The sequence below is a fragment of the Hipposideros armiger genome, unplaced genomic scaffold (assembly GCF_001890085.2).
Source record: "Hipposideros armiger isolate ML-2016 unplaced genomic scaffold, ASM189008v1 scaffold_685, whole genome shotgun sequence".
NCBI classification, from domain to species: domain Eukaryota; kingdom Metazoa; phylum Chordata; class Mammalia; order Chiroptera; family Hipposideridae; genus Hipposideros; species Hipposideros armiger.
Genome location: NW_017732035.1, coordinates 367702 through 390326, shown reverse-complemented (window position 1 = coordinate 390326; position 22625 = coordinate 367702). Strand labels below are relative to the sequence as shown.

At 50.3% G+C, this 22625-nt stretch overlaps 1 protein-coding gene across 4 annotated transcripts in view; it reads right to left on the bottom strand.

Annotated features, from left to right (window-relative positions):
* The window catches only part of OGDH (oxoglutarate dehydrogenase), a 63123-nt gene that overhangs the window by 4488 nt on the left and 36010 nt on the right, over positions 1-22625 (bottom strand). For all 4 annotated transcript variants that reach the window (XM_019626571.1, XM_019626573.1, XM_019626572.1 and 1 more), the window contains 16 exons: positions 15439-15554; positions 14791-14945; positions 14512-14658; positions 14005-14095; positions 13557-13736; positions 11137-11265; positions 4003-4182; positions 3569-3721; positions 2911-3013; positions 2645-2773; positions 2237-2387; positions 1902-2029; positions 1644-1822; positions 1280-1351; positions 740-868; positions 63-135 (listed from right to left, as the gene is read on the bottom strand). In XM_019626571.1, the coding sequence (XP_019482116.1) occupies positions 63-135; positions 740-868; positions 1280-1351; positions 1644-1822; positions 1902-2029; positions 2237-2387; positions 2645-2773; positions 2911-3013; positions 3569-3721; positions 4003-4182; positions 11137-11265; positions 13557-13736; positions 14005-14095; positions 14512-14658; positions 14791-14945; positions 15439-15554 (2115 nt within the window). The remainder of the gene's footprint in view (positions 1-62; positions 136-739; positions 869-1279; positions 1352-1643; positions 1823-1901; positions 2030-2236; positions 2388-2644; positions 2774-2910; positions 3014-3568; positions 3722-4002; positions 4183-11136; positions 11266-13556; positions 13737-14004; positions 14096-14511; positions 14659-14790; positions 14946-15438; positions 15555-22625) is intronic.

Below are 22625 nucleotides of genomic sequence, written 5' to 3'. Positions count from 1 at the left end.
CAAGCCCCAAAACCCCACTGAACAGCAGCCAAGATCCCCCAAATGCCCATCCCCTCACCCACCTGGAAGCATCTCGTCGAAGCTGGTCCTGGCCTCAGGGTGCCGCAGCAGCGACTTGGGGGTGAAGATGATTAACTGAAACACAGAACCACAGGCTCATGGTGGACCAGGTCCTAATGACTCCAGAAGGGTCAGCAGCAAGGGGCTGCCCAGGCCTCGTCTCAGGATGGGGCACCTGAGCTGGCGCTGCCCTCCCAGCTCTGCGGTCAGGACAAGCCATAGGACAGAGGCATAAAGGGGGGAATGGGGCGGTGCTGTTTCCCCCTGTCCACCTGTCCCTGCCCCGAGAGGCTAGGCTTTGCCTAGCCAGGTGTCCGCTCCTCCAGGGCCCGTGCCAGCCCGCCCTGAGCCCCAGGCACCCCTACCCTGGACCCAGGGAAGAGCCCGAGCCTCTGGGAAGCTGTCCTGTGGGCCCGTTGGCACTTGCACTTTGACCGGCAGAGGCATGGGGCTCTCCCCCACCCCGGCCCTTCACACACTCTCCTACGCATCCTTCAACACCCTGCTCAGGAGCCCACTTCTTGGGGACCATCTGCTCCCTCGGCCCCTGCTGGGCTCCCCTCTCTTCCAAGCTCAGTACACCACCTATGGCCACCCGCTCACATGTCCATCCTCCCACTGGGCTGGGGCCCTGGGCTCCTCCGGCCAAGTCTCTCTGAGCAAGGACACCCCTACTGACCGGCTTCCGGAAAGGCAGGAGAATCTGGCGACGCAGCACGTGGAAGAAGTTGCCGGGTGTGGAGCAGTTGACGACAACCCAGTTGCAGTCATACAGCTGGTTTATATCGAAGTTGGCTTCCGTGAGGTCCTGCAGCGAGGAGGGCAAGGCCAGAGAGCGTCAGGCGCTGCAGCGGCCCTGCAGATGCACACAGAGGCAGGCACAGGCGCAGCCCCGGGCCTCTGCTCCATCCCTCCCACTGCTCTGAAAACTCAGCCTGGCCTGGGACGGCAGTGCTGGTCTGCCTTACAGCGGACTCCCTATCGCTTTCTTTCAGCTCTTCAAGTTTTACTAAGATGACCTCCCCTCCCCACGTTACTTCCTCTAAAACGTTTGCCTGAATCAAAACACAGTTATTCTAAATGGTTCCACTGCAGCAGTCACAGGTCCTGCAGCAGGAGGTGGGAGCGGCAGGTAGGGACACGCTCCTCTGGGCCCCAGGAAGGCCCGTCACCCGCCCCCGCGGGCTCCTGCGAAGGGCAGAGGCCTGCACTCGCTCACCGGCAGGACGTCTGGGTCGTCATTGCACATCTGCAGGAAACGCTCTGGCCTGGCGGAGGAATGCTCGGGGCCCTGGAACCATACACACAAGTCACAGTTGGGGAGCTTTGCAGGTGCTGACAGCTGCACTTCTTAAGCAAAGGCCATCTTAGCTGTTTTCCTGCTGGCAGTTGACCCCTCCCCCCCACTCACAGGAGGAGGGGCCTTCGCCCCCCTCTTCCCCGCCCCAGGGCAGGGTCCAGCGCCCCCTCCTGGGCCCCGGGTTTCCTAGTGCCCACATGGACCCTGTTCTCAGAGCATGCTGTGCTGTGTGGTGGGCCACCTGGGCGCCTAGCCACCTTCTGGGGGTTGGGGGTGGCCTCACCATGCCCTCCATGCCATGGGGCAGCAGCAGCACGATGCCGTTCTGCCGCACCCACTTGGCTTGTCCGGGGCAGATGAACTGGTCGATGATGCACTGAGCCGTGTTGTGGAAGTCGCCAAACTGGGCCTCCCAGAGCACCAGGGCGTTGGGGCTGGCCATGGCGAAGCCCAGCTCAAAGCCTGCAGGGCGGGGGATGTCAGAAGGGCTGCAGGGGAGGGGGCGGGGGTGTGGGGGTCGCGGGGCAGGGCACTCACTCACCCAAAACCCCGTACTCGGACAGGGAGCTGTTGCACACGGTGTAGGGAGCCTGGTTGGGCCACAGGTGGTTCATGGGGATGCAGGTTTTCTTGTCCACATTCTGATCGTGTAGCACATGGTGGCGGTGGCTGCGGCAGGACAGCACAGGTGAGCAGGCGGGGGCAGGCCCCGGACGCCCCAGAGGCCGCAGAGCCACAAAGCTCAGCTCGTGGCAGAAGCGTCCAGGTCAGAGCAGGGCAGCGTGCTTGGGGCCTGAGACGGCGACCAGGCCAGGCGCCCTGGGAGAGGAGCACAGACCTTCCGCACCCGCCTCCCGCGGGCCCCGCACGTCCTACCTGAAAGTGCCTCGCTCCACGTCCTGGCCGCTCAACCGGATATGGATGCCTTCCTTCAGGAGCGAGCCGAAAGCCATGTACTCCGCCAGGGCCCAGTCCACGGTCCTGTTCTTCACCATCTCCCCACGGGTTTTCAAGATCCGGCTCAGCCCTGCAGAGACAGGGTGCTCACAGCCACCTGGCCTCTCATGACAAAAGCAAGCCTTGTGGGGAGCGTGGGGAAGGGGACGGCTGTGACGACCCATCCTTTCCTCCACTGCAGCCAGCGAGGATCACACACTGGGCAGGCGTGAGAGGAGGAGAGGGCTTCCCAAATTCAACCACATTGCCTTGGACACTGTGGGACGCGGTGGGCGGGGACCGGGCCCTTGCTGGAGGAAGCTTCAAAGGTTAGGGCGGCCTCCTCACCTCCATGAATGGTAAAGTTCTCCACTGGCACAGAGCTGGCCACGTTCCCAATATGCGTCAGGACGTCCTCCGTCAGGCCCGTGGAGGGGCAGGACATGCTCCTGGGCTGCCCATCCAAGGTGAAGAAGCCTAGGATGGGAGGGACAAGCTGGCATGCTACCAGTGTTACAGAAATACCCAGCGCCTCCATCACACTCCCATGAGCACGAGGGGTGACGGAGTGGGGGGGTCGGGGGGGGAGTTCGTTGGTGACACTCCCCGCTCACCAGGCCAGGGGGAGTCCAACCAGTGCTTGATGTGCAGGATCTTCTCGTCCTTAGACCTGGCGAAGGCCTCCTCACAGATCTTGTCGTATTTGGAGATCTCTTCCTGGTGGGCGGGCACAGCACAGCCATGAGGGGCGCTCTGCACAGGACCCCGCCCTGCCACGCACAGCCCCTGAGATCTAAGGCGATCCACCCTATAGTTCCTTCCCCACATCTGTGGCATATCTGCTCCGGCATATCTGCTCTGTGGACCCCGGCCCCGCCTACTTTCTTTCAGGGTGGAGCCACAGAGCCCCTTCCAGCATTGCTGCGTCCCCAGCCTGCCAGCGGCGCTCTGCACGTGCCTCCCACTCATGGTCGCCAAACAGAACTGCCCAGACACATCAGGCCCTCTACGGAGCTGGACATGCAGCCGCCCCTCATCCCGTACACTGGACTGTCAGCTAGAAAGCATGTGCCGTGGCCACCGTGCTCAGGTCCCACTTCTTCCGTGGGACTCCTCAGGTGCCTGCACGCTCCGGGATGTTATGTAGCGAAATGCTGTATTTGTAAGTACGTCACACGTTCGCACTTAGACTAGCAGCTCTGCCAGAGCAAGCACTGGCCCCGTGCCCGCTCCTCGGCCCCGCTCTGAGAGCTCGCGGGCAGGCGCACGCACCTCATACTCCGGCTGGTTGACGACGCCCTGAGACACGAGCAGCTCCGCGTACTTCTGCAGCACCGGCTTCTGCTTGCGGATCTGCTTGTACATGAGCGGCTGCGTGAACATGGGCTCATCCATCTCGTTGTGGCCATTGCGCCGGTAACACACCTGGAGACAGCCCGGGACGCCAGCGTCAGGGACCATGGGATGCCTGGGTTTACCTCCTATAAAACTGGGGTCCTGTCTGTCTCTCCTTCACACGCTACAGTTGCTCTGTCACGTGAGCTAAAATGAGAGCAACCTGGGAATAGGCCGGGACGGGACCCCAACTACCTTCTTCCACAGCTCAGCTCATTTCCAGGCCAGAGACCCAGGAGCTCTTGGGAGCGGCTGCAGGTGACCCCAGGCTGGCAGCCCTGAGCCCTCTCTCCACGATGGGGGCCACTCACCAGGTCCACCACCACATCCTTGTGGAAGGTATTCCTCCACTCAGCAGCCACCTTGCACACGTACATGACGGCCTCTGGGTCGTCCGAGTTCACGTGAAAAATCGGGGCGTTCACGACACGGGCAACGTCGGTGGGGTACGGCGAGGAGCGGGCCATGCGCGGGTCTGTGGTAAAGCCAATCTGCAAAAGACACAGAGCCTGGCCAGGGGGCCTGGGGCACATTCATGGGGCTGGGGGCAAGTGGGGGCAAGTGGGGGCCAGGAGTCAAGGCAGGGCCAAGGGCAGATGGGGTCTGTGCAGGGAAGGTGCAGGTGGGACAGGGGAGTGACCAGAGCAGAGACAAGGGCGGGACTGGGCACAGCCAGGGATGAAGGCGGGGCTAAGGGCTGGCCGGGCACTTGGCCTACTCTGAGCATATGCCCAAATGGCTATTTAGGATTTTAAAAAATTGTTTTATTTTCTCCTATTCTGATAACAAAATTTATACATGTTCAACAGAGTTCTGAAAACAGTATAAAAAATTTAAACAGTTACCTATACTCCCAACAGCTACAGTGTAAATATTTTGATGCTTTTCTTTCCAGAGGATTTTCTTTACGTGCAATAGTTAAAATTTCAGATCCTATTATCTGTAATTTTGCACTTTGTTCACTTAACATTATCAGCATTTTTTTCTTTGAAAAGCTAAAGGCTTCATAATACTCCTCACCACTTATATGTGCCAAAAACTAATTATATATTTATAATTTTACAACATGCATCTAAACACCATTTTTATGAAATACTTCACGCATACAGAAAGTATGATAATACTATAATTATCACCCAGGAACTCAACTCATAACCCAACAGGAATAAATCCTCGTATCAGGCCTTTTCCTGTTCCTTAGAATGAAATAACACATTTCTGCCCTCGCCAGCCCTGAAGGGGGGGAGGGACATCATTTCCACATGTTGTTATGTGTGTTTCATGTCTCTAAACAACATATACAGCATCTTCTTAGGCTTGTTGGTGACTTTACATTTTGCTATAATTTCAGATTTATGAAAAAGTTTAAAGAATACAAAACTCCCCTCAAAACCTTTCCTCTGACTCACCAGCTGTTTCCACTTTGTCTCTTTTATGATTCACACTCTTTCCACTACACATGCATGCACACACTTTTCCTGAGGGTAAGATGCAGACCGTCCCTATTTCCCAAAACAAGGACATCCCCTTACTAGCCCAGAGAGCAGTTCTCAGCCCGAGGGATTAATGTTATAGAACACTGTTACCTGACACTCAAGTCTCTTGCATATTCCATGATATTCCATCGACTCTCCCAGTGATGTCCTAATGCTGTCCAGTCTCATCCAGTCCAGCCTATCGCCTGGCATCAGCTGTCACCTCTCTCTAGTCTCCCTTAATCTGGAAGGGCCCCCTGCCTTTCTTGGTTTTTCATGGCAGTGACACTTTTGAAGAGTATTTCCATGTCTTTTAAACCATGGAGATACACTCTACGTACCTCATGTGTGGTACCACCACCCTATGTGTTGTGCAAATGCTTTGCAACTTGCTTTCTGTTCAACATTTGTTTGTATGGCTCAGACAGGTGGAAGCAGGACCTCTGCGTAGCGCTGAAGAACCAACAGCACGCATCACCGTAGTTACTCACCCTCCATTTAGTCGTTTCCAGTTGGGGTTAATGCTCTGCCACTGGACACATTCTGACCCAGGTTTTCTCCAGCAAACACTGGGTTTCTCTGTAGTCCCCAACTTACGAACATTTGAGTTGCTAACTTCCACAGATGCAGCCAATCATGCACCCAAGTCGGACTTAGGAACGAATCCGACTTGTGAACATTCTCCCGGAACGGACCTCGTTTGTAAGTCGGGGACTTAAAGTATACAGGCACCCCCCCTTATCTGCAGGAAATATGTTCTAGGCCTCCAAATATGCCTGAAACTTTGGACAGTACTGAACCCAATTTATACTATGTTTTTCCTATACATACATACCTATCATAAAGCTTAATTTATAAATTAAGCACAGTGAGAGATTAACAATAACAATAAAATAGAACAATTGTAACAATATGCTGTAGTAAAAGTTACATGAATGTGGTCCCTCTGACAACTGACCTGACGCCCTAGAAGACCACTGAGTGTCTACAGCATGAATACAATGCTGGACCAGGAGCTGTTTCACGTCCTGGGCAGGACCGAGAGGGATGTGTGAGATTTCATCACACTACTCAAGCAGCACACAATTTAAAACTTATGAATGGTTTATTTCTGGAATACTCCACGTAAGATTTCTGAACTGTGGTTGACCATGGGTAACTGAACTGAGGAAAGCAAAACAACGGAAAAGGGGGGACGACTGTACTTCTGCAAAGGGAAGGCCCAGCCACAGGGCACCAGCATCGTAGGTGGCTCTGATGCCACCAAACTGCTCTCCAAGGTGCTTGTGCCATGGACACTCCGACCAGCAGCGCACAGTGCCCTGTATTTCCAGGCACCATATTGTGACCATTTCCCCAGAAGGGTAAATATTTTAACGATTATATAATGTCGCTTCCTACGGCTTGGCCAAAATTTATGCAAAGACTCCTCTAATAAGGGACATATAGCTTATTTCCTAATTTCGTAGCAGTACAGCTATGGTTTTGACACACATACAAAAATCTTTAGCTTCTGATGGCTTTCTTTGGAGAGAGCCGTAGAAGGAGGGATCCTAGGTACGCTCTTAGAGACAGGAACAAGCAAAGCAGTCGCTTCCTTTCCTGCTACAGACCCAGGGGCTCCGCACCGCGTCATGACCGATGGTGTCAGGAGCAGTCAGGAGAGCAAAGAGAAGGAAGTCTGAGGGTTCATTATTTATTACAAAGCTCTGGTAACCAAAACAGAGTGGTCCTGGCATAAAAACAAACACATTGGTCAGTGGAACAGAATAGAGAGCCCAGGAATAAACCCTCACTTACATGGTCAATTAATTTACAACAAACAAGCCAAGAACACACAAAGGGGGAAAGGCCAGTCTCACCGGTAAACGGTGCTGGGAGAGCTGGACAGCCTTCATGCAAAGGAACGAAACCGGACCCCAACTTTACACCAAACACAAATAAACTCAAAAAGCATTAAAGACTTAGACATGAGACCCAAAACCATAAAACTCTTAGAAGAAAACAGAGATGGCAGGCTCCTTGACACCAAAAGCAAAGGTAACAAAAAGTAAAAATAAACAAGTGGGACTCTATCAAACTAAGAAGCTTCTGCACAGTAAAGGAAACCATCAGCAAAATGACAAGACAGCCTGCTGAGCGGGAGAAGATATTTGCAAATCATTTCTCTGATAAGGGATTAATATCCACAATATGTTAAGAACTCACACAATTCAATAGGAAAAAACAATCTGATTAAAAAATGGGCAGAGGACCTGAATAAACATTTCTCCAAAGAGGCCATACAGATGGCCAGCAGACATGAAAAGATGCTCAAAGTCACTAACCATTAGAGAAATGCAAATAAAAACCACAATGAGATACCACCTCACTCCTGTCAGAATGACCATCATCAATAAATCCACAAACAACAATAGTTGGCGAGGATGTAGACAAAGGGAACCCTGGTGCACTGTTGATGAGAATGTAAATGATGTAGCCACGATGGAAATCAGAATGGAGATACCTCAAAAAATTAAAAATAGAACTATCATAGGATCCAGCAATCCCACTTCTGGGTATTTATGCGAAAAAATCTAAAACACTGATTTGAAAAGATATATGCACTCCTGTTCACTGCAGCATTATTTACAATAGGCAAGATATGGAAGCAGCCCAAGTGTCCACCGATAGATGGATAAAGAAGAGGTGGTATATAGACAATGGAAGACCACTCGACCATAAAAAAGAATGAAATCTTACCATTTGTGACAATGTGGATATACATAGAGGACATCATGCTAAGTGCGATAAGTCAGACTGAGCAAGACAAACACTATATGATCTCATTTATGTGTGGAATCTAAATAAAATGAAACAAAACCTGAACTCAGATACAGAGAACAGATTGGTGGTTGCCAGATGGGGTTGGGTGGGGTAGGCAAAAGGGTGAAGGTGGTTAAAAAAAAGAAAAAACAAAAGAAAGAATGTTTGAAAATTTGCCAAATTTGGGCCGGCTGAGTGGTGCATTGGTTGAGTTGGCTTGGGACACCAGCTCTGAGCAGAAAGGCCCAGGTTCGGATCCCACATGAGGGCCAGTGACGCTGTGCCCTCTACAGCTAAGATGGTGAACAACAGCTCGACCTGGAGCTGGGCTGCGGTGAGTCGCCAGTGATGGAGTAGGCTGCAGTCTCTGCTACAGTGAGCTGCCGTGAGCCGCCGTCCAATGGCCGGCAAGCAACTGCCTCACCCGGGAAGAGCTCAGTGATAATAGCAACATGGGCCAGTGAAGCAATATCCTCCACAACTAGACTGAAGAGCCAAAGGACAGCAACTTGTCCTCCCCCAATTCCCCAATAAAATCTTTAAAAAAAGAAAATATGCTAAACTTGTCAAAAGATACAATCTACATACTCAAGCAGCTGAATGATCTCAAGTCAATTCAATGGGGAAAGATAGGTTTTTCCCACAAACGATGTAGGAACAACTGGAATCCATGTACAGAAGAATGAAGCCGGGCCCTTTCCTTGTGTTACACACAAAAGTTAACTTAAAATAAACCACAGACTTAAGAACTAAAACTACAAAACTTAGAGGAAAACACAGGAATTAAAAAAAAAAAAGAAAAAGCTAAGCAAACTCAAACAGGGTAAAAACCAAAGAAATACATGCCAAGACATATACAGTTGAACTTCTGAAAACGAAAGAGAAAGGAAAAAAATAACTTTCCCCTAAAGAAAACTCTAGTCCCGAAAGTCTTTTATTGGCACATTCTACTAAATGTGTACAGAGCAAATAATATCAATTCTACAGCAACTTTTCCAGAAAACAAAAGAGGAGGGAACACTTTCCAACTTATAAGGTCAGCATTACCCTGAAAACAAAACCACAAAGACATTACAAGAAAACTACAGACCAACATCTCTCATGAACACGAGCACAAGAATTCCACATTCAAAAATCAATGAATGGAATTTACTATTAGCAAACCACATGATCATCTTAATAGATGCGGAAAAGTATGTGACAAAAACAAACTTCACTCATGAAAAACACTGTCCGCAAATTGGGAACAGAAACCTGGTAAGGACATCCACAGAAAACCTACAGATAGCATGAGACTTATCATCAGATCGGACCGAAGACTGAATGCTTCCCTCCTAAAACGGGGATGAAGGACCTCCACTCTCGCCCACTTCCACACTTTGTTGAGATCCCAGCCAGTGCAGTGAAGTATGAAAAATCAATACAAGGCATATATATGTATAGACTGGAAAAGAAGAAAAACTGTCTCTAATTGCAACCACACAATTGTCTATATAGAAAATTCCAAAGAACCCACAAAAAACTACTAACTGTGAGTTTAGTTAAGGTTGTGGGATACAAAAATAAACTGTACAAAATATAAAACTAAATTCTATTTCTATATCCTAGCAGCAATTGGAAATTTAAAAATGTAAAAAGTACCATTTGTAAAAGCTCCAAGTTAATAAAATATTTTGGTATAAATCTAACAAAACACGTTTAGGATCTGCATGCTGAGAACTACAAAATACCTGTGAGAGAAACAAAGAAAATCTAAGTAAATGGAGAGATTTACAATGTTCTCAGATTAGAAGGCTCAATATTGTCAAGACTGTGATTCTTCTCAAACTGATCTATTGATTCAGCATACTTCTAATCAAAATACTAGCAGAATTTTTTTGTGGAAATGGACCACCTGATTTTCAAGTTTATACGAAAAGCAAACAACCTAGAATAGCCAAAACAATTTTGAAAAGTAACAAAGTTGGAGGACTCACACAACCTGATTTTAAGACTGACAATAAAGCTACAGTAATCAAGACAGTGTACAGACAATTAGATCAATGGAACAACAGAGAATCAGAACAGACCCACATATATATGGTCAATTCAGTTTCAACAACAAAAAATCCTTTCAACAAATCTACTGGAACAAATGGATATCTATAAGCAAGAAAAAGAACCTCGAAACTCTAACTATCCAAATACAGCATAGACTTAAGTATAAAACACAAAATTATGAAACTTCTAGAAGATGGGGGAAAATCTTTGTGAGTTTGGAAAGGCCAAGCTTTCTTAGATCTGACACCAATAATGTGATCCATAGAAGAAAAAAATTCATAACTTGTACTTCATCAACATAAAAACATTTGCTCTGTGGAAGAGACTGGTAAGAGAATGAAGATAAGCCACAGACAGGGAGAAAATCTTTGCAAACCACATCTCTGACAAGGGCCTTGCATCCATGAAGCCATAAAGAACTCTCAAATATTAATAATAAAACAAATACCACCCCCCATAGGCAAAACACTGACCAAACTCTTTACCAAAAAAGATACACAGACGGCTGGTATGCCGGGGAAGATGCCCACTGCTTTTGGCATTGAGGGAGGCGCAGAGTAAGCTGCATTTATTAAATGGAAGTTCACACCCGCTGGTGACATGCACCCTTGGATAAGGCTGGTGGAGGAAGTAACAGATGCGTAACAGCGACCTGGGTCAGAGCTGGGCAGACATATTTACTTCCAAGAATGTTCATCTCAGCATTATTTAAAATAGTGAAAAATGAGACCTAAAAGTCTAACAAAACGGCAACGTGTATTTTACGAAACAACCTATAATGGATATTTCCATTAAAGTTATTTTAAGAGTATACAATGACATGAGAAAATAATGTGGTAAATAAGAAATGGATATAAAACTGTATACAGAAAAATGCCGTCTATATGCCTGGAGGCCTAGAAAAAATACTTTAAAATATAACTGTCTTAATAGGGTAATTAAATAGGGTAATTAAAATCTCTCCACTGTCAGGAAGCTTTCTGTTGTGCACATTTTTTATAACAGCATGTTTTTTACTGTCAGAAAAGCACAAGCATTCTCAGAAACTACGAGCTGTCCCTCTAAGTAAGGCTGGCGTGAGCAGAGCCCTCCGGAGGCAGTGGGGCCATACACCGACCGGGTTACCTGGTTGTTGACGACGACATGCACGGTGCCATGTGTCGTGTAGGATGGCAGGTCACTCAGGTGGAAGGTCTCGTACACGATTCCCTGGCCGGCAAAGGCGGCATCCCCATGCAGGAGGATGGCCATGACCTGCAGACACACAAGGAGGTCCCAAATCCAACATGGCCCAGACCACCACCTCCACACGGCACACTGGAGGTGAAGGTCACAACCCACTTTTCAAAAGATAACATTTTTTGAGATAATTTCAAACTTTAAAAGCAAGTGGCAGGAGGGCCCTCCCAGCCTGAGCCCTGTGAGCAGCACGATGTTCCCACCCCTTGTCTGCTGCAGAGCCAGTGTCCACCACCCTGACCAGTCACGCAGGACCCCCTGGGAAGGCAGTGCTGGTCCAGACCCCAGCCCTCGTCGGCTTCTCTGACGCCTCGCCCATCCTGGACAGGCCTTGGGTTCTGACGGTCCTGTGTGACCAGGCTCAAGAATGGCACACGTCACACCAGGAGATCCCGTGCCGGTGAGGTCTGCTCTGATCACCTGGACAGGCAGCCATCACTCTCTTAAATTCACTATTTCTCCTCGGTAACAAGAACAGTGGACAGACTGTGAGGAGAACCTCCATATCCTGTCCCTTGGGGCCCCCGGAGCCACCAGGTGTCACCTTACATCTACTCACCAGCGTTCTGCAAGAGGCCCCCGCCCACCTTCTATTTATTTGGAGACCCATGGGTCAGTCATCCTGCGATGCTTGCACTGTCCCGATGTGGCATGGAGCCCAGCCCCGCAATGACATTTCCCTCAGGAGCCTGGCACTGCCAGCAGGGCAGCGTCTGAGCGTCACTGCTAACTGGGACAGCGTCCCTTCCAGGCCCTTCCGGCAGAGATGGAAAGCAGTCGTGAAGGGCCGTGTGCACATGGGGATTTCCGAATCTGCACAGACGTGGAACGACGCCTCCAGTTCCAGTCCGGTCCCTTCCTGTGCCTCCTCCTCCCTCACTGAGACACAGGCCTGTTGCCCCCACACGGCCCACGCCCTAAAACAAATGCCTGTGACCACACAGGGCTACCCAGCCCCCGGCCTGCACCCCTGCCAGGACCAATGATGTGATCATCTGAAGACTTATCTCACTCCTTTTCACGATTTTTTCAACATTCCAAGTGAGCACTGCCTGAGTGGCTTTTGTCTGTCATTTATGAGTTTGGATGTCACACAAAGCTTTTTGCAATCTTGTTCCCCTCCCGGGCCCTGAATGTCCCACCAAGGACAGTGGGAATGATGGAGACACTGGTCAGCGATGCAGGTCCCCCATCCCTCCTGGCCACCATGTCATCAGGGGCCCCGGGGGGCTGCTCGGAGGGGCCGTTCTGCCTCCTTGAGATTTCTGTGGCCCCATCCAGGCCCCAAGCCCGCCATCCTCCCAGCAGGCCACACGTGCTCTAGGGGGGCGTCGGTCCTCGCAGGCACCGCTTCCTGTCCCAAGGCCACACCGGCCCAGACCCCATCACCTCTGACAGCAGCTTCTTGCCTCATCCTCCGAGCACAGGTCTAGCAGACTCTCGGTGTTTCAAACTAGAACGCGAGGCTGACACTTGGTTCCACCTCTGAAACGTCTGACCCTCCAGGGCACCTGTAGGGCAGCGCCCGGCCCACCTCCATCTTCGTCCCTATCTGCCATCTCCAGGGAATGTTTCTTCCTTCCCACTTCCCCACTGGCTGATTCTTCAAGGGGGGGGGGTGGGAGGGGGTTGACAGGTGCTGCCTCTGTTTCCGTTTCCGACCCCAGCACACGGCCCGCCCGCCCCAACCCCTACTTCGGCCCCTCCCCAGCTTACCCACCCCATGTGCTCTCCTGCCTCCTCACAGGGGACCTACTTTCTAGAAAGAGCGAGAGGCTTGAAGCGGCCGTCACTCACAAACGCCTGCTTTTGTTGCCTGCGAGGCTCTGAGGTTGTAAAGTAGTAAGAGCTACATGATTTGTTGCAGACAGACTTCTGCCTTGAGATCAAACCAGGACCGACAGTCACACTCCATCGAGGCTTCTGTGCACGATGGGCTGGCCCAGCAGCGTCCAGCATCCATGCACACGCCTGGAAGAGTCGGCAGCACATGGTGCCACCCAGCGTCCACGCAACCACCTGCTCACACCTGTCCCTCAGACCACCCCACACCTGCGCAGCCTCGCCCTCCTGCTTGGTGCCAACGCCTCTGTCCATTGGGACATTCCACAAGACGGGAAGCAGACCAGTGCCTCCAAGCGCTGCTGTCACCACTCGGGAGAATGCAGGCCCGTAGGCAGGACACCACCACTGCTACTCTTTCCAGGTCCGATCGCAAAACTGCCACATTCCAGAAACGAGAGGTCTGAGACGTGCCTGGGGCTGCACACGCTCCCAGAGCAGCCGGCCGGCCCCTGTGGCCTTACCTTCTTCCCCTCGGTGTCCCCGCAGTAAAACTGCTCGGCTTTGGTCTTGCCCATCACCACGGGGTCGGCGGCCTCGAGGTGGGAAGGGTTTGCCACCAGCGACAGGGTGATGTTCCTATCCGTCACACGGTTGATCCGCCGGTGGTACATGCCCAGGTGGTACTTCACGTCCCCAGAGCCCTGCAGGGCGAATGGCGAGGCTCGATCCTGGGCAGCACACGGCAGCCCTGGGAGCCACCTTTTCTCCCAGCACCCCATCCCTGGAAGGATGCGAAAGCTCTGCCCACAGTGGCTCCCACTCAGGACACAGGGCCGGCCCTCTTTTCTCCAAGAGGTCGGCAGCTGGCCACCTGCTTTGTGAATGGGACGAAGACCTCAGCCCTGCTGTCTTTCCCGAGAAGCTAGCGCAGCTTCGCTAGAAGCTTCTAAAGGAAACCAGGCACCTCACCTCATCAGCTGCCTCCAGCTTTGAATCGAACTGACAGAAAATCTGCTCCAACTCCTTCCTGATGACGTTGGCGAGCACGTTCAGCCGACCCCTGGGACACACGGGGGTGAGCAGGGCTGGAGCGGCGACCCAGGCATCCCCCCAGCCCCGAGGGATAGGAAGCACCTCACTTTGCTGCCCAGGAGAAGCTGAGACCAGAGCTGCTGAGGGACACCCCGCCTCCGCTTGCCCGGCACCCAAGGCCACGGCGAGGCAGGAGGAAGGTGGAAACGTCTCTGCTCGTGTCACCAAGCAGCCTTCCCTCCGGGTTAGCCTCCCTCTGCTGGGACCCCGACAAGGGTGCTCGGGTTCAACACCAGCCTATGATGCCTGTCTGAAACCACCTGTGGCCTTGGGCGTGACAGTGCCCGCAATGAAGGGGACACCGTGGCAACAGTCCCTCTGGAGCGGGGGTACCTGAGGGCCAGGCGAGCGCCCGGGCTGCAGCCAGGCAGGGGCGGCAGGTACCTGTGTGGCATGCCCATGATCACGTAGTCCACACCGTTCTCACTGGACTTGTCGATGATGGTTTTGAGCGCGGGGATCAGCACCTCGCAGCCTTCTAGACCGAAGCGCTTCTCGGATGACCACTTCCGCTGCAGGAACTCCTCAAACCTGGATGGGACCAGGCTGCCCTGAAGAGCACGTCCCAGGGCCAACGCTGCTCCCGATGGGCTGCGCCCCTCCCTACCCCCCCACCCCCCCACCCCCCGGCACGGACAGGCCTGCCCTGAGTGCAGCCCATACCTGGTGGACCGCACGAGCCTGGCCAACAGGGTCCGCTTCTCCTCGTTGGTGAACTGCATGACCCCTGGCGTCTCAAACTTCCGCCGGATCCACTGGCACTGCTCCAGGTCGTTGATGAACATGAACTCCACCCCGATGTGCTGACAGTAGGCCATCTGTTCCACACACAGTCAGGGGTGTCCACCCAGCTGTGCTGACTGCCCACTCAGCCACATGGCAGAGGGGAACAGGCCCACCCTCACACACACACACCAGAGCCCGCTGTGACAGTGTAAATTGAGGGGTGTGTAGGGGGCGTGTGTGTGTAGTGTGCCCCGCAGGCTTACTGCCCACCAAGTCCAGAGAGGAGGAGAGAAGAAATGGTAAGATGAGGGACCGGGGACACCAGCGGGCAGCCTGGGTTTGGGCATATACGCTGGGGACCTCCCATATCTGAATTAAACTCCCACTGGGATTAAAACGCACATATTTTTTTTCTCCTTTCTATGGCTGACTGTAAAAATAAAAAACATGGATTTTTATCCACAAAATAGCAAAAGAAAAGCTCTGTTTCCCTTACATTTTAAAAAATGTAGGACCAAGGAAAACCAGCCTCGTCGGGAGGCCTCCCGCCAGCCCAGGTTTTTCTGGGAAGCGCTGAGTCCTCACCTCCAGCCTCCGGATGATCTCCCGCAGGGGAAGTGCGGACTCCTGCCCGCCGATGAACGTGGTGGTTGGCAGGTGGAAGACCTTGTCCAGGTCAGACTCGTCCAGGCCGTAGAACCCTGCGGGGCGAGGAGACATGGCACAGCCGCACGGGGCGCAGTTTATGGAAAGGGGAAGAGGCTCCCCAGGGGAGAGAAAAAGAAGACAAAAATCATAAAAACCTCTGATATACATGAAAATAAATACTATTTTAAAGCCAGAAACACAAAATTTAGCAACAAACGGAACCTGAAAATATTACTGGGTGTCATAGGTAAGTGAGAACAAAGCTCATATATACATATATTAGTCCAGTATACCAACCATTCATAATTTAGAGAAAAAAGATATTTCAAGGTCCCAAAGACACCAACTAATTCTGGTTTGAAGACACTGGATAAGTCAGTCAGAAAGCAAATGAAAAATAGTTAAGGAGGGAATTTAAGCAGAAAGTGAGGAATTGGTATAGAAGAGGTCATATGTAACTTAGGTGACAACAGCAGTTGTATGGAAGGGAGAATGAGAAAGGACAGTCATCAAGAAGCTGATGGGTCTGCGGGAGGGCTGCCGGGCAGCAGAGCGGGGGCCACACAGCGGTCCAAGGACGGTCGCTTCTCCTGGGAGAGCCATTCGCACACTCTAGGCCTGCTCTCCAGACCGTCTCGGCTGTCCCAGGTCAGCTCTCTCTATCCCCAACCCAGGACTAACATGAGTCACCAATTAATCGCTCGCTAGCTGACCAATCACTGCCTGAATGACTGATCGCTCACTAGTTAACTGATCACTAACCGACTAATCACCATCTGCCCAGCTAACCGCTCTCTAGTTAACCGACTGATCGCTCACTAGCCCCAGCCGACTCATCGCTGCTACGTCTTGGAGCACTGACTCTGCGTAGGGTGCCTCTACATGTGAAACCATCTTTTGAGCTGAGAGGAATGTGTCGGAAGGACTCTTTCTCGGGCATCATGTGCTGGTTTCATGTTGCAACAATACTCTTCAAAGGGGAACAGACTTGGAAGAAACTGCCAGGTGACACTGCAGGGCCGGCTCACGCCCCGCTGGACAGATGCCTGTCCCTGGCCTGGGTGCCAGTGGTCGTGGGCAAACGCAGCTGCATATCTGAGTCTCAGGGAGACATGGTAGCCAGGAATCACCCGCTGTGCCCCACACGCTGGCTCAGGCCCTGGACTGCAGCCTCTATCTAGCTGATCCTTCGGGACCCATTTCTTTAGTCCTAAAGGCACATTCTCAAACCCTTTTGGTTTCAGTAAAATGAAAGCAACTGGCTCTTTTCTTGGGGAGGTGGGAACGTGCAGGAGTGGTGGTTGTGAGGCTCTGCACCACTGCCCGCTGCTCGTCTGCCCATCACATGGGCCTGGTGACACGCACGTCTCTAGCCACTCGTAGCCCAGCTTGCGGTTTACGCAGGAAAGCTGAAACCAGACGGGGCACTTTTCCTAGAACACTCGCTCCACAGGGCCTCAGGGAAGCCGGTCCACCACGCATACTCTGTGGGAACACCTGGATCATGGAGGTGACCTGGGAGGTGTGTGGAGAGCCTGGCTTCCCGCAGCCTTTCAGCAGGAAGAGCCCCTGGCCTCACCACACCTGTGGTTCTTCACTTCCACCCCCTGAACTGATCATTTGGGGCAGCTGAACCTCAACACCACAGGCTCTGCCTCTGAGCTCTTCAATCATCTGAGAAACTCAGGCTACAGCCGCCAGCTTCCAGGAAGGTGGACAATACGTACTCATCCCAATTCCCCACTAAGCACAACAAAACCTCAGACATCGTATATGAGATTCCGAAAAGTGGGGAAGGCTGACCAGCCAGGGGAGTCCTGGGTTTCCTCCTGGGCTCCCACGTCCCAGACCTAGGGCCTACAATCTGCAGCCCAGGACTCCTAGGTGCAGACAAAAAGCCGTAACAAATTCTGCTCTCGCTAAAGGACCAGGAGAGGGGCAGCCAGCAGGGCAGGCAGTAACTACCCAATTCCACCCAAACACACAGAACACACTTAGCCTCGCCCACACCCTTACCACACTGCAACATGCTCCCATCTCCAACCCGCCCAAGGTTCTGAGGAAGGCCCGAGAAGGGGCCCAAATTTTCATCCCCTCTGGGAGGTAATGCGCCAGCCCACTCCCCGACCCAGTGTCAGCAGAGACCTCGGGGGATCGGGACACCCGTCACCACCTGGGAGTAACTAGGGGGGCCCTCCCACCAGAGTGGTGCTCAGTGGAGACGGCTATAAGAGAGGTTTAAGTAAGATTCCAAGTCTCCAAATACCCAAAATGTCCTGGTTTCAAAAAATAATCACTCACGGGCTGTCCAAGTGGCGCGTTGGTTAAGAGCTGGCTTGGGACGCTAGAGGGCCCTGGTTCGGATCCCACATATGAGGGCCAGTGACACTGCCCTCTACAGCTAAGATGGTGAACAACAGCTCAACCTGGAGCTGGGCTGCCGTGAGTCGCTGGCGACGGCGTAGGCTGCAGCCCCTGTGGCAGTGGGTTGCCATGGGCTACGGTGTGTAGCCAGCAGCCAGCGTGAGCGGCCAGCAGCCACCGTGAGCGGCCATCCAGAAGCCGGCGACTGATCTGCCTCGCCCAGGAAGAGCGCAATGATGGTGCCAACTTGGGCCAGTGAAGCAACGTCCTTCACAACTAGACTGAAGAACAAAACGACAGCAACTTGTCTGTTCCCCTTCCCCAATTCCCCAATAAAAATCTTAAAAAAAAAAAAAAGTCACTCACAACAAGAACCAGGACTAGCTCAGGTTCAATGTGAAAAGGTAATTAATCAACAGACACCAACAAGACACAGATGTTAGAATTATCTGACTATGATTCTCAAGGAGCCATCATTCGATTTCAATAGCAATTAGAACACAAATGACACAATGAAAAAAAATTAAGACTCAGCAGAGAAACAGAATTTCTGCAAAAAACTAGATAACAAAGAAGAGCCAAAAGGGAAATTCTGAAACTGTGAAATATAATAACCCCAATTAAAACTCAGGACGTGGGGTCGGTGTTAGAATTGGGGGCAGAGAATCAGTGAACTTGGGGACAGAACAACAGAAATTAACCAATCGGAAGAGGAGAGAAAAAATGGACCGGAAAAAGAATGAAGAAGGCCTTGGGGACATGTGACACTGTAACAGAAGATTTCCCATTCATGCTGATGAATCCCAGAAGGAGAGGAGAGAGAGGGCAGCTGAAAAAGGACTTGGAAAATAATGGCTGAAAACTTCCCAAATGTGGCAGAAGACTGAAATCCACAGATTCAAGATGCACAAACTCATAGGATAAACCCAAAGAAATCTATGCCAAAACACATCATAATTCAACCTCTGAAAATTAAAGATAAAGTCTTGAAAGCAGACAAGAGTAAAGTGACACCTTACCTGGAGGGGAAAACAACACAAATGACAGTGGATTTTTCATCAGAAACCATGGAGCCAGAAGGCAGTGGTACCCCATTCTTCAGAGCTGAAAGAAAAGACCTGTCTCCCCAGAATCCTATATCTGGTGACAATATCTTTTAGAAATGAAGGGGAAATTAAGACAATCTTGTATGAAGGGAACTAAGAGAATTAGTCACTTTAAATGAATGGCTAAAGGAAGTTCTCCAACAGAAGGGACATGATATCAGAAGGAATCTTAGGAAGGAGAAGAGAATATGGAAAGCAAAAATATGGGTGAATAAAACAGACTTTCCTTCTCCTCTTGGGTCTTCTAAATTATGTTTTATGATTGTAGTAAATTTATAACTCTGGCTGATATGGTTCCAAATGTTAAGTAGAGGAAATATTTACAACAACTGTATTTTAAATGGAGGGTGAAAGGATGTAATGGGAGGTACATTTCCACACTTCACTTGGACAGTAAATGATGATACCAGCAGGTTGTGAAAGATATGTGTATATATAAATGTCACACCTAGACAACTACTAAAATGGCTAGAAACACAAAAAAGATAAAAAATATTATATTTAAAAATGGAACTTAAAAATATTGACTTAAAAACTCACAGGAAGTCAGGAAAAAGCAGTGAAATGAAAAAGAGGACAAACAGGAAATATAGAATAAAATGGTAGACTTAAGCCCTAACATGTCAATAATTACATTAAATATAAACTATCTAAATATACCAATCAGAAAATAGAGATTGGCAGAGCGGACTAAAAAACCAGGACCCAACTATATGGTTATCTACAAGAAACTCACTTCAAATATAATGATATAGGCAGACTGAAAGTAAAAGGGTAGGAAAAGATATATCACAAACACAATCAAACAAAACCAGGAGTGGCTACCTAATATTACTGTCAGATAAAGTAGACATTGAGCAAAGTAAATTACCAGAGTCAGAAAGGGAAGTTACATAACAGGTCAATCTACCTAGAAGCCACAGCAATCCTAAACATATACACACCAAACAACAGAGCTGCAAAATATGTCAACCAAAACCTGGCGAGGCTAAAAGGAGAAATAGACAAACCCAGTTACAGTGTGAAATTTCAACACTGTTCTCTCAATAACTGACTGAAAATATAGGACTCAGCAACCATTGACTAACAGGACCCAAAGGACGTTTATAGAACATTTCACCCAACAACAGTGTCCGTGGAAAATATGCCAAGACAGACAATACACTGGACCATTAAAAAAACAAAACAAAACAAAACAAACAAAGCCCTCAACAAATTTAGAAATTAAATAATGCATTCTCTGACCACAATGGAATCAAACTACAAATTAATAATAGAAAGATAAAAGAAAAATCTCCAAATTCCTGGAAAGTAAACAATATGCTTCTAAATAATCCATGAGTCAAACAGCACGTCTCAAGGGATATCAAAAAATACCTGGGGGCTGGCTGAGTGGTGCGATGGTTAAGAACTGGCTTGGGACGTCAGAGGGCCCCGGTTCAGATCCCACATATGAGGGCCAGTGACACTGCCTTCCACAGCTAAGATGCTGAACAACAGCTCAACCTGGAGCTGGGCTGTCGTGAGTCGCCGGTGACGGCGTATCCTGCAGCCCCTGTGGCAGTGGGTTGCCATGGGCTACTGTATGTAGCCAGCAGCCAGCGTGAGCAGCTGTCCAGAAGCCGGCGACTGATCTGCCTCGCTCGGGAAGAGCGCAATGATGGTGCCAACTTGGGCCAGTGAAGCAACATCCTCCACAACTAGACTGAAGAACAAAATGACAGCAACTTGTCTGTTCCCCTTTCCCCAATTCCCCAGCACTGTTCCCATCCTCCAATTCCCCAATAAAAATCTTAAAAAAAAAACCCCAAAAACAAAACAAACAAAAAAATACCTGGAACTGAATGAAAATGAAAATGCAACACGTCAAAGTTTGTGGGGCAGCTAAAACAGTCGGAGAGGGAAATTTATAGCAATAAATGCACACTAGAGAAGTCTCTAGTCAGTCATCCAAGCTCCCACAAGAACCCAGAAAAAGGATTAAAAACAAAACAAAACACACACATAAAAAAACTCAATTGCAGGGCCGGCCGAGTGGCGCGATGGTTAAGAACTCGCTTGGGATGCCAGAGGGCCCCGGTTCAGATCCCACATATGAGGGCCAGTGACACTGCCTTCCACAGCTAAGATGCTGAACAACAGCTCAACCTGGAGCTGGGCTGCCATGAGTCGCCGGCGACGGCGTGGGCTGCAGTCCCTGTGGCAGTGGATTGCCATGGGCTACTGTGTGTGGCCAGCAGCCAGCGTGAGCGGCCAGCAGCCGCAGTGAGCGGCCGTCCAGAAGCCGGCGACTGATCTGCCTCGCTCGGGAAGAGCGCAATGATGGTGCCAACTTGGGCCAGTGAAGCAACATCCTCCACAACTAGACTGAAGAACAAAATGACAGCAACTTGTCTGTTCCCCTTTCCCCAATTCCCCAGCACTGTTCCCATCCCCCCAATTCCCCAATAAAAAAAAATCTAAAAAAACAAACAAACAAACAAAAAAACCTCAATTGCAAAGAAATCAGAAGGCAACAGTAAAAACAAGAGCAGAAATCAATGAAATTGAAAACAGGAAAACGAGAGAAAAATCAATAGAATAGGAGCTGGTTCTTTGAAAAGATCAATAGCACTGACAAACCTCTAACGAGACTGACAAAGAAAATGAGAAGACACAAATTACCAGTGTCAGGAATGAAACGGATGTCAATACAGAACCTGCAGACACCAAAAGGACAATGAGGGATGCTGTGGACAACTCTACATACGTACATGTGACAACTCAGACAAACCATTCCTAGACCACCACAAACTGCCATTACTCACTGAACAGGACACAGATAATTTGAAAAGATCTATGACTCCTAAGGAAATGGAATTCATAAATAAAAAGCTTTTGAAAAATAAATCTCCAGGGGCCGGCCAAGTGGTGCATTGGTAAGAGCTGGCTTGGGACGCCATCTCTGAGCAGCAGGGCCGCCGGTTCGGATCCCACATGGGCCAGTGATGCTGCGCCCTCTACAGCTAAGATGGTGAACAACAGCTCTACCTGGAGCTGGGCTGCTGTGAGTCGCCGGCAATGGCGTAGGCTGCAGTGGGCTGCCATAAGCTACCGTGAGTGGCTAGCAGCCATAGTGAGTGGCTAGCAGCCATAGTGAGTGGCCAGCAGCCAGAGTTAGCTGCCAAGAGCTGCCGTGAGTGGCCGTCCAGAGGCCAGCGACTGATCTGCCTTACCAGGGAAGAGCGCAATGATAATACCAACTTGGGCCAGTGAATCGACATCCTCCACACTAGACTGAAGAACAAAAGGACAGCAATTTGTCTGTTCCCCCTCCCCGATTCCCCAGTAAAAATCTTAAAAAGAAATCTCCAAACCCAGGTGGTTTTGCTGGAGAATTCTACCAAATGTTTAAAGAAGAATTAGCACCAATTCTACATAATCTTTTCTAGAAAATAAAGTAGGAAGAAAACTTCTCAACTCATTTTATGAAGCTAGAATTACTGTGATACTGAGAACAAAGAATCAAGAAAATTACAAACCTATACCCCTCATGAATATAGATGCCAAAGATATATATAGGGCCAGCTGAGTGGCTCAGTTGGTTAAGAGCTCACTCAAGAGTGTGAGCTCTGAGCAACAGCGGTTCAATGCCCAGCCCGAGCTGAGCTGCCG